The following is a 14,472-nucleotide window of genomic DNA, read 5'->3' on the forward strand; positions in this document are numbered from 1 at the left end:
TGTGTCGCCATTCATACTGTGAAACGGATATTTCGGTTATAACGAAGTAAATGAGGAATTCTGATGGCATTTGTACAGTGTAACGAATATACAACCCTTGTCCGTAAAGTTCAGAGACTAGTCCATTAAAAAAATCATTTGTGCAGCACCCCTTCGAAATAGTCTCCCTTGTAGTCTATACACAGCTTCCAACGCTTCTTGAGGTCTTGGAACAGTTGGAAAATGCTTCTTTTGGCAGAGCTATCAGCTCCTTTTCCTGGCGTCTTGAATAGCCTCCACACTCACCCATCCAGCGGCCTTTTAGGGCTCTCTTCACACGACGAAACAGGAAAAAATCACATGGGGAGAGGTCAGACGAGTATGGCAGATGGGGAAGTACAGTAATGCTGTTCTTGGCAAGAAATTTTGTCACACTGAGAGCACTGTGCGGCCTTGCGTTATCGTGCAGAAGGCTTCATTGTCCAGATGCCCATAAGTCAGGGCGACGGCGTCGCAGTGCATCACACGTGTCAGAGCATGCGGATATAAAACTCCCGATTCACCGTCTGCCCTTGTGGAACGAACTCGTGGTGTACGACACCTCTGGCATCGAAAAAACTATTAGCAACGTCTTTGTTTTGGTCTTCTGTCGCCGCACTTTTCTCGACGCCAGAGAGCTTGTGGACCACAATTCAGCACTCTGCCTCATTGTTTGAGGATTGTATTGAAAACAACATGTTTCGTCTTAAGCAATGATGCTGTCGACGAATGCAGCATCTTTCTTTGCCCTGGAGAGCAAATCAGTGCTCACTGATGCCTATGTGTCCTTCTGGTCCGGTGTGAGGGAGTGTGGCACAAGTCTAGCATTCAGCTTTCGTTTCCCCAAGTTCTCACGTAAAATTCGGTGGCACGTTGTCTTACTAATGTCGAGAGCATCCGATAGCATGCGGACTGTAATGGTGCGGTCTTGCTGTATGATCTTCCTGATCTGAGCCACGCTGTTTTCATTCCGTGAGGTTGCAGGGCACCCCTGCCTTGTGTCGTCTTCCACAGACGTTATCCCCGAAACAAACCTCTTGTGCTACTCGAAAACTCACGCCCGCGATAATGTCTCGTTGCCGTAAGCGTCACAAAGGAGTTCTTACGTCTGTGTGGCTGTCTTGCCAAGCTTCAAACGGAATTTTATGTTTACACAGTGTTCAAGGTGGACGTCCATTTCTCCACATTCACTCACAGTAAATGCACAGACTAGAGACAATGTATTTTTCTACATGTAGTACCATCTAGCGGATGCCACAACAATTAACATAAATAGCTCAGGTTAGCCCGAAAAGATAGCGCTACATATATGCACCAAGATTTTTTGGGGGAATCATTTGTAGAGAAGAAAATAAATCATTCTCGAAACTTTACGGGCAAAGGTTGTGTGTTTATAATGACTTTTAGGTTACAATGAAGCCACTCTCGTGTGAGATGCGACTTCATTATAATGAGATTTTATTGCACTAACTTTAACTAAGTCATAACTGTTATCTATATTTTTAAAGAAGGGAGCCCCTGCGACTGTACAAGCCAGAACTGCAATCAGATTATGATAAGGAGACAGAACTTTAGGGGAAGATGGAGCCCTGAAAGAAGAAAAACCGTTGAACAACGAATGCTGCTGGAGCCATGTGATGTGATGAGTGTGTGTACGTCTCTTCCTTCTGTCCGTGTCCTCGTATGCGCTCAACTCATTCAAGTATGACCAACCAACAAGCCCGCATCGCCACCCTCGTTGATTTTGGGAGGCACCATGGGGGTGGATAATGATGATATGTGGTTTTTAATGGCACAAGGGCCAGTTAGGGCCAAAGAGCGCCATGTCTAATAATGTGGTGTTTACAGTGACCCACGATTTATGATGAGAGGATGTAATGAGGCTGTAAAGTGGCCTAAAAACGCACAGGGGGAGGAGGATTAATTTTAATCAAATGGTAATCTTAACACACGCCTAAATCCAAGTACACGAACATTTGTATGATTCTGACCGTAGAAGTCACAGTGAAATGAGACAGGGCAGCCGGAACCAAATGGTGACCTACAGCTCAGCAGTGCAATGCCACAGTCCTCTGGCCGGCTGCTAGTCACAGAATTGACAAGACAGCTTCATTTCACATGGGCACATACAATGTAAATTTTTTTTTAATAATTAGACCGATGGGTTTTATGTGATTAAGAGGCAACTTATAGCAGGAAACTCCTACATTTTGACCACCTGGGGTTCTTCAATGAGCTCCTAAATCTAAGGACAAGGGCGTTATTACACTTCATGCCCACCGAAATGTGGCCACTGTAGCAAGGAATCAAACCCACACCCTTATGCTTCACAGCAAAACACAATAACCGCTCAGCCACCACGGGGAGTGCAGGGAAATTAAAGGGCAGGAAAACAGTCTTTGCTCTTTTCTGTCAAGACTGAAACCTGAAGCAATGGCTAGAGCTATCTGGCACGTACAAGCACAGATCACTTGCCTGCCCCGGTCGCGGGGGGCTCCTGCCCGGCAGGGGTCCCCCCGGACCACGTCGCCCACGCATGTCGTCCTCGTTCATCTCACGAGAGTCTGGACGGGGCGGTCGCTCGGGGTCTGCCTCCGGATCGCCCTTGCCAAGCGGTGGCAGATCTCCTTCGGGCATGTCCCGCTGTGGATCCTTGTGGTCCCCGTCAAACGGTGGTTGCTGACGTGGAGGGCCCGACTCAAAATCCTGCAGGAGGGACATGACATGGTCACAAGGCAACAGACACAGCCATGTGCATTGGTATAACCTATCGAAACATGTTCACTATAAAAGAACGTAAGACGTGCAAGCACAGACACAAGAGAAAAGAACAAGAGAACACAGATGCCGACTATCACCTGAAACAATGCACTGTAGTGGCGAAGATGGTAGACACAAAAGTGAGTTTTAGTACTGCATACGTAGCGTCCGTGACAGTGTTGCATAGGTAAGAATGCTGCGTTTTGCATAAAACAGGTGCACAGAACTTCTTATGTGCACTATGTGAAACATAACATTCTTGCGTATCCAAAGCTGTTACGGACGCTACGAATGCAGTAATATCGCTAAAAACTCATCTACTCAAGGGCCGGTATGGAGCGCTATACTTGGCGACAACTTATCTTGACATTGGAGCGAAGGCTACGAAGGCGGGGGGCTTCCGCACATTCGTGTTGCTCCGCAAGTAGTACGGCAGCTTGCGGCTGATTTCGGTTTTGCTCGCTCGCATCGTAAACGCATTTAGAAAAACCTACGCACGATAAATGTGAATGGGAGAAAGACTTCGATGGCTCAGCATACATTTTTGTGTCATATTACGAGTATATTTTTCTTGGAGAACTAAAAAGCGCATTTGCAGCCGCACACTGACCCACTACGTCATGGATGCCATGTTTACTTTGGAAAACGGGCGTGCCGAAAATGTGGTGCTGTCTAAGGAATTTATTTCAGCAAGGTAAATGAGAAAATTATCAGTAAACTCAAGTACTATCTTGTGGCACGGTAGCAGCCATGCGCTTAGGTTCTGTAGCTTCCACAGCGCTGTCAAAAATAGTTGTCGCCGAGTGTACCTGTCAATCCGGTACACGCGGGGTTCTATGCGATAAGTAACTGTTGAGGCATTTCATTTTCTTCTGTATGGAGGTTAATCAAAGGGCAGCCAACGCATGCACTTCAAGGATACACCAGGCCTAAACCATTAGATGCCTTTCTTTATTCTGGTGCCTGTATAGCACTATGCCATTCAACAAATTTTTCCATGCATTTACACTCTAGACAATGTAAAGATTGATTAGATGGCAAGCTTCCAGTTAAGGACCTCTACACTCCATTAGTCTCTGATATAAACACATTGTTGGGCTAGTTCACACTTCATCCAAATGTTTAAGCCTGCTATTTTGGCTGGATACCTTTGCTCATCCACAGTCACATTAGCAGAAACATCTTCAGAAACTAAAAATCATTCCATAGGTGCATTTAGGCATAGAATCTCCTGGCCATTATTTAAAGAAAGTGGCCCAGAGGAACGAGATACTTATTGTTTTTCGGCCTATAGAAATCTTGCCACATTGTCCCCACGCATCACAGTGCCGCAAAAGCTGACCTTATGCAGGAAAAATCATGCAAGGCCATATGCGCCTTCCGCAGTTTGCGTTGTCTATGAAAATCCACTTGCACGCAACATATAAAACGGCCAGAGTGGCAGCTGTGTCATGATGGGCTAAAGGAATGTGAACTTTCAATCCATAACATTAGTGCACGTTTACCTATACACTGTTAATCGATACATCTTTCCAAATCTTTCCACTATGCACCTACTGGGTAAGGCAATGACTGACGCTAGTTGGTTTATGTAGAAGTTTTGAATATGTGCTGTTTTAAAGAATTACAACGAAGACACACACACGGACAGAGGTGAACAGGACAAATCACAAATTTTAACTTTTATTTCATGTGTTGTTCACATATACCGGGTGTCCCAGCTATCTTTAGCCAAGGATTAAAAAATACATTAGAGGCAGGCGAGGAAAATCAGTTGCGTATTGCTCACAGCCACCTTGTGCGCTACGGACAATTTTTTGTTTCGTAATTAATTCATTTGTTAATTAGGATTTGCAATGTCCGAGAGCGTCTTCAGAAACACCCATTGCATTATTTACGATGAAGTCTCACATGTACCATTTTTTCCAAGCCACAGAGAAAGCCTCCCAAATACAAAATAAATAAATAAACGCATGACTAGCGCATTCACGAGTCACGATCGTGCTGTTCTCAGCCGTGGTTTCAGCGAACAAAATCAGCTGCAGCCGCGACTCGCCAGCTCCGTTGCAGCAGTAGGCCGATGATATTGGCGGTGGTTTCTCGGCACGCATCAGCCAGTTGGCGCGCGTGACAGTACAAGTTGCAGCTAGCGCGGGCCAAGAAACCACCACCGACTTATCAGCCTACTGCTGCAATGGAGCCGGCGAGTCGCGGTCGCAGCTGATTTCGTTCGCTGAAACCATGGCTGAGAGCAGAACGATCGCGCGGCGCGAATGTGCTAGTCATGTGTTTTTTTTTCATTGTATTTTGGAGGCTTTCTTTATCGCAAATACTGCAATGGGTGTTTCTGAAGACGCTCTCGGACTTTGCAAATTCCATTTTTTGCCTAAAGTCAATATTTAGCAATTTAGTTAAATAATACTAATTAACAAATTAATGATAAAAATTGTCTGTAGTGCACAAGGTGGCTGTCAGCAATATGCAACTGATTTCACTCGCCTGTTTCTAATATTGCATTTTTGACCCTTGGCACAAGTTAGCTGGGACTAGAGCTGTGCACTGGCCGTATTTCCGAGCCCGAGCCCGGCCCGGGCCCGCTGACTTTGTCGAAGGCCCGCCCGAGCCCGACGGCAAAGGGCTGCGAGCCCGTCCGGCCCGGCCCGACGTACGAAAACACAATCCCGGGCCCGGCCCGGCCCGGCCCGGCTTTTTGAAGGTTCGCTGCGAAAACAAAACATCGTTTTCCGGTAATTTGGCATTTTATTGAGCATATCGAATATGATCAAACGACGCACGACGAACAGTCTCTAATAGAGACTGTTAGCGGCACTTTTGCTATACAAGTAGATGGCCTCATGCCAGCAACAATGGAGTTCGCTCGCCAAAGCCGTCACGTGTATGTGGCATGCCAATGCAAGCGTGAGCTTGCACGAAGGCGATCTACGTCGGGTCGCTCGTCGCTATCGCGTGCATTTTCACTCATATCGGATTTGGCCTTAAATCTAACGCGAACAGTCGCGTGGCGCCGTCACTAGCTCAGGTTGTGTTACTTCTCTGTTTGTCGGAGTGCAACAGAGGCAGTGCTTTACCTGCTCCCCTTTTGTTTAAAGTGGCGAATGGAAAGGGAAAGCGGTAAAGGGCGGTCGCGGAAATGGCGCTGCATGCGTGCTGGAAAACAATTCCCGCTCATTCTCTATATTTCGGGCTTGAGTCGGGCTTTGCGCCGGGCCCGAGCCCGGCCCGATAAAGCTCCATGTAGCCCGAGCCCGGCCAGGGCCCGAGGTGAAAGTACGTCGGCCCGCCCGAGCCCGGCCCGCGGGCCGGGTCGGGCTCGGGCTTTCGGGCTACCCGGAGCCCGTGCACACCTCTAGCTGGGACACCTCGTATATATTGAGTACAAGGCACAAATCAGAGCGATTAAAAACGCAACACACTAGCCTGTAAAAAAATTAACAATGCAAATAGAACCCGAGAATGCAAGAGATGTAAAATAAAACATGTTTAGAAGTTTGTCGACTGTGACGTCGAAGTAGTGTACAGTATTCGACTAACTTGCGGAAAGCAATATATCAAACAAACTTCGAGATGTAACAACACAAAACCAGGCAGCACCGATACAACTGCGGACAAATAACCCATCGAGGGAATCAAGCTAAAAATCGTAATCAATGCCCATGCGCACCTGAATTTGCTAAAACAAAAATCTTTAAACGCGTAAAAGACGACAGAGAGAGATTAGTTTGTGAAGCAGCTATCATGACTTCTTTGAGTGACGAAAATTGCGTCAGTATGCCGTCCATACATTTGTCTTCTGCAGAAGTGAATTTGGCGGTGAAAATGCAAATGGCTGATGTTGTATGGGCAAATGTATTGTGTTTTTTATCACTCTGACATGTGCCTTGTACTCTACACACACACACAGACACACACACACACACACGTGTGTGTGTGTGTGTGTGTGTGTGCGTGTGTGTGTGTGTGTGTGAACATCGCATGAAATACAGCAGCTGAAAGTTGCGCTTTGTCCACTTAAGTCCATATGTGTGTGTCTATCATTGTAATTCTCTAAAACAGCACATATTCAAAACTTCACCTACTGAGAAAAGGCAAAAAATGCCTTGGCACAAAAGTTAATGGACACATATTTTGTCAACACGAATCGTGATGTCTGTCTGTGTCAGTGATACGTTCATGACCTTACACAGTAAGGAACTACAGTCGAACCCGTTTATAACGAACTCAAAAGTATCGCGAAAAGTGGTCGTTATATCAGTAGTTCGTTGTATATGGACTCGCCCTTAAAAACGTGCGCTTAGCGGCCAAGCCGTTTTTTTTTTTTTTTGTGCACTTTTATTAAAGTGCTAACAACCCCTTCGGTGACAAGCTAAGCCTTTTCGCGTCGTGAAGCGACGCTCGCTGCGTGCTCACGAGTGAATTAACCGCCTTTGCAATGAGCTGAAACCGTTTCACCGAAGCGCGGTACCGCGACGTGGAGCCGATCATCCGTGGCTAGTTGCGTGCAGCGCGTCGCCTACTCGGGTCGCGGAGTCACTGCCCGGGCCGCTTGCTGTATGCCGTATGCGCGCGTTTGTACGTTCTTCGTGCTTGCTACACTCCGGACCGTACACGGGTGCGGCGACTAGCCTCTTCGTTCAACGCGGCGAAAACAAGCATTTTCCAAGCAACGCGCACTCTACGTCTCCGCGATGCTCTCGCGGCCCTGCACGACGATGCGCGGCGCACTTCAGTTGTCACCTAGTCAAACACGCTGTATACGCTCGCTGTCAGTGCATCGACGTTTCTCGGTGCCCGCGCCGCTCAACAACAGCGAGCTACTTTCGTTTCTACAAAGCGACGCGCACTTTAAAAAAATGCGGTCTCACACGACGCGGCGGCGGCGAACTTGCAAACGGCAGCATGGCGCGCTCGTAACGCCGTCAATCCACAGTGTACGGCGTACGCCACACGCAAAGCCAAGTATATACAGATGACTGTGAGAAGGTTGTCGGCTATAAGGCATAATTTCACGTTCATCGACGGCCGCCAGCTCACCTTCGTTCTTTTCTGATGCTTATCCGCGAAGGCATCGCCGCAATCACGTGGAAGTCGTAATCACCGATCGACCGGTCTCTGCCGTTACCAAAAAGACGGACGACTTTTCGCGGCACATTGTGGCGTCGACGAGTTTAGGGACGCAGTGAACCTTTTTGCGATGGAAAGCTATCGCGGTTATCACTTCTTGCATTTATGCCTTCTTGCGTTCCAAGGCATTGTTTGGTTCATCGCAGGCGGTCGTAGCTGCAGATACCGGCGTCAGGAAAGGTTACCGTGCGAAAGCTGACCACAAGGCTTCATGCTGCCTACTATTTTTTTTTTCCCCTCACTGCCATTCTATCACTGAAGAAATGCCTGGAAGCTGAGCGACCTCGCTCGCAGCATCCGAAATCTGCGTGCGGTGCTCGCCGATCTGGGTATCTTAACGCGAATAAAGTGGAGCGGGGCACGTGCGAGCGCGCGCCCGTCACGCTTTAGAAGGCATGTCTTAACTTTTTTTCGCTTCGTATGCGCCATGTTTTTACCGCGATCGTGTCCGAAGTGTTCGTTGTAAAAGTAGGAGGCTTTGAAAAATGTTCGCTATATCTGGACACAGCTTCAATGGTTAGCATAGCAAAATCGTAAGTGCACCCAAATATGGTCATTATAACCGACAGATCGTTATATGTGGGATCGTTATAAGTGGGTTCGACTGTATCTCAAATTTGTGACTGGATAAACATGTTTTTTTTTTTGTATGATTATTGTACACATATACACTTGCACAAGTGATCACCCTATACAAGTGAACCTGTCACTATTAAATAAAGTTGATTGCAAGTGAGGCCCTTTCCAGATTTCCTACTTTTTTTTTTCCTTAGGATTGAACCTTGAAAATTTGTGTCATGCAACAATATAGTTTAACTTTTCAAAGACTAACAGTAATGAAATTTAATTTGTAATAAATTAATGATTGATTAGTGCACACCCCTGAAACAATCTTGGCACAGGGCTACGGTTTTTCTCATAAGCTCCTAAAATGTGCTCTTCTGGCAACTTGACACGAAATCATGCACTGACAGTTTTGAAAAAAGAACACATTTTAATGGCTTGCTTGGTCCCGGACCGAAATTCAAGATGGCGGCGGGAGAGCCGCTAAAAATAAAAAAATACCCATCAAAGTTTCTAATGAAATGCTTCATTTATTTACTGTTTTTATTCCCCCTCGTCACTGTCAAACTCGTCAAATGACTCCTCGGAGTCTGACACAAAAGTTAAGTGCGTCCTGCGGTCTTCTGGTGGTACATCGCCGACACCAGAGAGCCTGGCGTGCAGCCCACCACCGTTCTTTTCTTGATAATGACAATTTCTTTTCTTGATAATGTCAATGCGGGTGAACTGAAGCAAGTGTGTCTGTCACCACTGAAGCAGTGACCCGTTTGACCAATATACGACTGGCCGCATGACAACGGAACTTCCTAAACAACATTAGATACTCATTCGGTGTACTCATTCTTGTGGTTTATTTTACACAAGCGATGCTTGTCTTGAAAAAAAAAAAAGTGGCCACAGGGGAGGAGGAGGAGGAGGGGGGGGGGGGGGGCTTGCTCGGTCATTGGTGCTTATTCCAGATCTCCCAAAAAAGGGAGGGTGGCGCTTGCTCAGATGGGGGCGCTTGCTCGGCATTTTACAATATTTTATAAAAGCACTGACTAATTAAATCATTTCTATACTAACTCCATCATACCTTGAATAGCATTGCATTGTTTTTCTGCTTCAAATGCACTGTCCAGAAACAGAAAAGATGGTCAGCATTCTTTTACGATTTTTCTTCAAACAGAACTGCTTGTAGCCATTACAGGGTCAAATTACATTGTAGCCCTTAACACTTACACTAATTAAAAAAAGAACATTTCAGGTACCCTTTAAGACCAACAGGAAGTGGATTCAGCATAGAACACAGCCTGTTTTCTGAGCCCCCCGCCCCCTCGTATCTACAATGAGGCACTCGACCACCCTGCCTCCCAGTAGCTGCTTGGCCCAGTCTTCATACGTGTTGCCACACCTCAGACTTTCTTTAATGGCCTTTGAGTATGCACTCCAGTTGTAATTCTCTCTGCCCTGTCAAACTAGACAGGCCATGTACAAAAAGCAACAGTGCGACCAAGTGGCAATGCACTAGCCACACATCTCCACCAAACAACATTTTTGAATATATGATCCACATGAATCATTCAAAAAGCTTAGCGGTGTTGACAGCAGTCAAGACATGTACAGCCTTAAAGTGTGTCTTCGAAAACAGCGCACGAGCAGACAACGGACGAAGAAATAACAAAGACTAACGCTGACTTCCACCTCATTTGAAAGTCAGCACTTGTCTTTGTTGTTTCTTCGTCCGTTGTCCACTCGTTCGCTGTTTTTTGAACATGGATTACCAACTAGCCTAATCTCAAACCTTGCTTAAAATGTGGCCTCGTGGCAGCCCACGCCATGCTGCTAGGAAGCCACAGCAATAGGTAGTCAACAGCTGTTAAGCTTTGTTGCCTCTTGGGACACCCCATCCTCTATGCATTATAGGTCGCCCCTTTCTCTCCTCCCTTTGAGTTGCTACTTTCCGTTTACCTTGTTAGTACTAAACCTTTCACTACACAGTGCATATTTGTACCCCACAAATTGAGCCTGTTGGTCGTCATCATCCTCAGCCTACTGTAAATTTTATCACTTCACTTAACTTCGCCACATCCTAGGCTGCGTTTCACATCCCTTGTAGGCATTCCACCGCTCTAACTGACCAGTGATTGATCGGCTACGCATTATGTAGATATTTGTGTTACATGGCCAGCCCACGCCCAGGTAAAGTATGATGAATAGTGCGATAAAATTCCTTACTTTTCTTCTCACCCTCTTGCACTATTCATCATTCTTTAATAGCATAGATATTTGTACATTTTGATTATTCATACAACCCTGGAGAACTGAGTTAAACCTTCAGCAGGTAACTTAATAGAACTTTTGGTTGGGCTAGTTGGTACACGCATCTTTTTGGTTTTTTTCAGTAAACTTCAGCAGGTAGCATCCCGCATGAGGTGTCTGAAATCGATGCTTATTGTAACTGCGCAAAAAACGGACGGAAACACGAAGGGCGAGAAAAGGACAAACAAGCGCAGTCTGCACTTGTTTGTCCTTTTCTCGCCCTTCGTGTTTCCGTCCGTTTTTTGCGCAGTTACAATAAGCATGGATCATTACCAACTAGCCCAACTTACCACTCGTCTGAAATCTTCCATCCAGCTGTCCCTCAGCGCTAACACCAATTGACATTCATTCAAAGTGGCAATAAGCATGTTTGAAAGACGCTGTTGTTATATTGGAGTGGAGGTAATGAGGACGCCAATAATAAAATGCAGACTTACACGTGGTGGCTCCCCATTGGGTCGTCCACCAGGTGCCACATCGTCTTCACCCTCTGGTGGTCCCCTCCAACGCTTCTCAGGAGGGCCACCACTCCAGTCAGGGCTCCTGTCATCAGGAGGACCAGGCCTACGGTTATCTGGAGGGCCAAGCATACGGTTGTCAAGAGGGCCACCAGGCCTACGATTGTCAGGAGCGCCGGGCCTATCAAAAAGGCCGGGTTTCCGGTCATCAAAAAGGCCCGGTCTCCGGTCGTCTGGAGGTCCCTGTCTTCGGTCGTCAGGAGGGCCCTGCCTTCGGTCGTCAGGAGGGCCCATTCTTCGGTCGTCCGGAGGGCCCATTCTTCGGTCGTCCGGAGGGCCCATTCTTCGGTCGTCCGGAGGGCCCATTCTTCGGTCGTCCAGAGGGCCCATTCTTCGGTCGTCCAGAGGGCCCATTCTTCGGTCATCGGGAGGGCCCATTCTTCGGTCATCTGGAGGGCCCTGTCTCCGGTCGTCAGGGGGTCCAGGCCTCCAGTCATCAGGAGGGCCGGGCCTCCGGTCGTCGGGAGGACCAGGTCTCCGGTCGTCGGGAGGCCCTTGTCTGTGTTCATCAGGATGGCCAGGCCTGCAGTCATCGGGAGGACCGGGCCTCCGGTCATCGGGAGGACCACCGCCCCACTGTGAGGGAGGTGGGGGGCGCTGGCCAGGAAAGAAGCCACCACGGCCCCTGGGTGCCCCCCTGCCTCCACCTCGCTGGTTGGGGTTCTGCCACACGTATGGTGATGGGTGCCGCATCCCACCAAACTCTGGCTTGTCGGGCGGGCCGCCTCCAAACTTGCCCGGGGGAGGAGGTCCGAAGTCATGGTGAGGAGGTGTGTCAAACTGGTCGGGGCCGCCTTCGTACTCATCTCCTTCGGGACCAATGTCCTGCTCACCTCCAAAGGGTTCTTCAGGTGGGCCCCCACCACCACCGAACGGGCGACCACGTCCACCACGACCTGGAGGTCCACCCCGTGGGGGCATTCCACGTGGCCCATCTCGTCCTCTGAAGGGCCTGCCTCCACCAAAGCCACCATCACCATCACCATCGTCGTCACCGTCTGCCCCTTCAGGCTGGCCACCAGGGAACTGCTGCTGCTGTTGCTGCTGTGGGGACAGAGGGGGTCGGTAGGGCCCAAAGTCTGAAGGGCCTAGTGGTCCACCACGTCCTCTTGGCCCACCCCTCGGGCCACCTCTGGGCATCATGCCACGTGGCCCCATGCCACCTTGAGGCCCCATGCCTCCTCTAGGGCCCATGCCACCCCTAGGGCCCATGCCTCCTCGTGGCCCCATGCCTCCTCGTGGCCCCATGCCGCCTCGTGGCCCCATTCCACCTTGTGGGCCCATACCGCCTTGAGGGCCCATGCCGCCTTGAGGACCCATGCCACCTTGGGGACCCATGCCACCTTGGGGACCCATACCACCGTGTGGTGGGCCCATGCCTCCCTGTGGGGGCATGCCTCCTCGTGGGGCCATTCCACCTCTGGGCCCCATGCCTCCCCTAGGGCCCATGCCTCGATGTGGTGGCCCCATGCCTGACGGAGGACCTTGCTCTTGCTGAGACTGAGGGTGACCCTGGTGTTGCATCATGCCTGGCATGCCCTGAGGAGCCATACCCTGAGGAGCCATTCCCTGTGGCATCATACCAGCAGCCATCATTCCTTGGGGCATCATGGCTTGTGGTGCCATCCCCTGTGGCATCATCCCCTGCGGTGGCATACCTTGTGGGGTCATGCCCTGGTGTGGCATTCCCTGTGGAGGCATCCCTTGTGGAGCCATCCCGTGTGGGGTCATGCCTTGTGGCATCATGCCCTGTGGGACCATTGCCTGTGGCATCATTCCTTGAGGGGCCATGCCCTGTGTCATCATGGCCTGGGGAACCATGGCTGCCTGGGGCATCATTGCTGCTGCAGCTTGGGGCACCATTGCCTGCTGTTGCATGAGGGCTTGCTGATGCTGTTGTTGCTGGGCATATGCTTGGTGCTGAGCAAGGGCCTGTTGTGCTAGCATTTGCTGCTGTTGCTGCTGCTGTTGTTGCTGCTGCTGTTGCTGCTGCTGCGGTGGTGGTGCAGCCGGTGTACTTCCAGCTGCAGGGGTGCTGGTTGCTGGAGGTGCCTGACCAGCAGCCTGACCCGTCGCTGCACCTGCATGCAAGGCCCACTTAATTCATATTTACAAGCGACAGAACGGCATTCAACTGATATGCTTTCCTGGTGCTGCACACATAATAGTGCCTAAAGGGAACACTTCAAAAATGAATGACATGGGAAATAATGCTTAAAAGATGGTGTTGCAAAGATCTTGCAGCACTTATGATGGGATATATGCTGTGCAATGTGTGCTAGAAGAATTATATAACAGCCCTTTGGGTCACTAAGTAATCAGCTACAATTGAACCCACTTACAACAGCGCTAGTTTTAACAAGATATTGGATATAAGAACGAGAAGCCACTGCAGTGTGAAGGGTTGTCTTTTATGGCAAAATAAACCATTCACTACAATGTTCCCAAGCCATATCATTTACAACAATCAAATTTGGCTGCTGTGAGTATGTGTGGGAAGGAAGGAAGAGCTCAGACCCTCACTAGCATGGCTGCATGCGCGGGCAGCCAACGTGCCCTATTTGAATGTACTACTCTGCAGTGTGAACAAAGGCTGGGGGAGCTGAGACAACTTGTGCCTTTCGAAAAGCTTTCAAAAAGCCAGCAGTTAGCACCATGACAGAAGTGCGGATTGGCCTCTGTAATCAATATAGTAGCAGAAAAAAATTGGAGGACACCTAAGCTTCATATTTAAGAGTGAGACATAATGGCATTTCAGGTTCCATTTGCATCTTCTCATTCACTTGCCAAGCTTGGCTTCTCACTGGACACCTCAAACAGGCTGTGAGGAAACAAACGTCTGTGTGCATGTTATTTGCAGTTGTAATCTTTCCTAGGGCACCTACTGCAAGTACAAATGGAAAGTAGCCAAAATGCCATATTTCACTATATTTTGAAACAAAGCAAAGTAACCCACTGTGCATCTGTAAGGCAATATGCACAATTTGTCGATTCTGTGGCAGATGATGATGGCGAATTACGGCTGAGCCCTTAGCATTATCAGTGATACATGACTAACAGTGAAACTTTGTTAATAGTGACACCTATTTGAAAGTAACTGAACACAGGTCAAAAAGTGCCAGAAGCAAATCTAATACTTTCCAAATAGCTTTCAAATAACGACTGGTCG

The 14,472-nt window shown here is 48.6% G+C and overlaps 1 protein-coding gene across 4 annotated transcripts in view; it reads right to left on the minus strand.

Annotated features, from left to right (window-relative positions):
- The window catches only part of LOC119401326 (collagen alpha-1(I) chain), a 76,463-nt gene that overhangs the window by 33,234 nt on the left and 28,757 nt on the right, over positions 1-14,472 (minus strand). For 2 of the 4 annotated variants that reach the window (XM_037668030.2, XM_037668025.2), the window contains exons 4-5: positions 11,223-13,384; positions 2,494-2,724 (exon numbers count right to left, since the gene is read on the minus strand). In XM_037668030.2, coding sequence (XP_037523958.1) covers positions 2,494-2,724; positions 11,223-13,384 — 2,393 coding nt within the window. The remainder of the gene's footprint in view (positions 1-2,493; positions 2,725-11,222; positions 13,385-14,472) is intronic. The other 2 variants (XM_049418746.1, XM_037668028.2) reach the window with 2 other exon arrangements.

The sequence above is a fragment of the Rhipicephalus sanguineus genome, chromosome 8 (genome assembly GCF_013339695.2).
Source record: "Rhipicephalus sanguineus isolate Rsan-2018 chromosome 8, BIME_Rsan_1.4, whole genome shotgun sequence".
In the NCBI taxonomy this organism is placed as follows: Eukaryota; Metazoa; Arthropoda; class Arachnida; order Ixodida; family Ixodidae; genus Rhipicephalus; species Rhipicephalus sanguineus.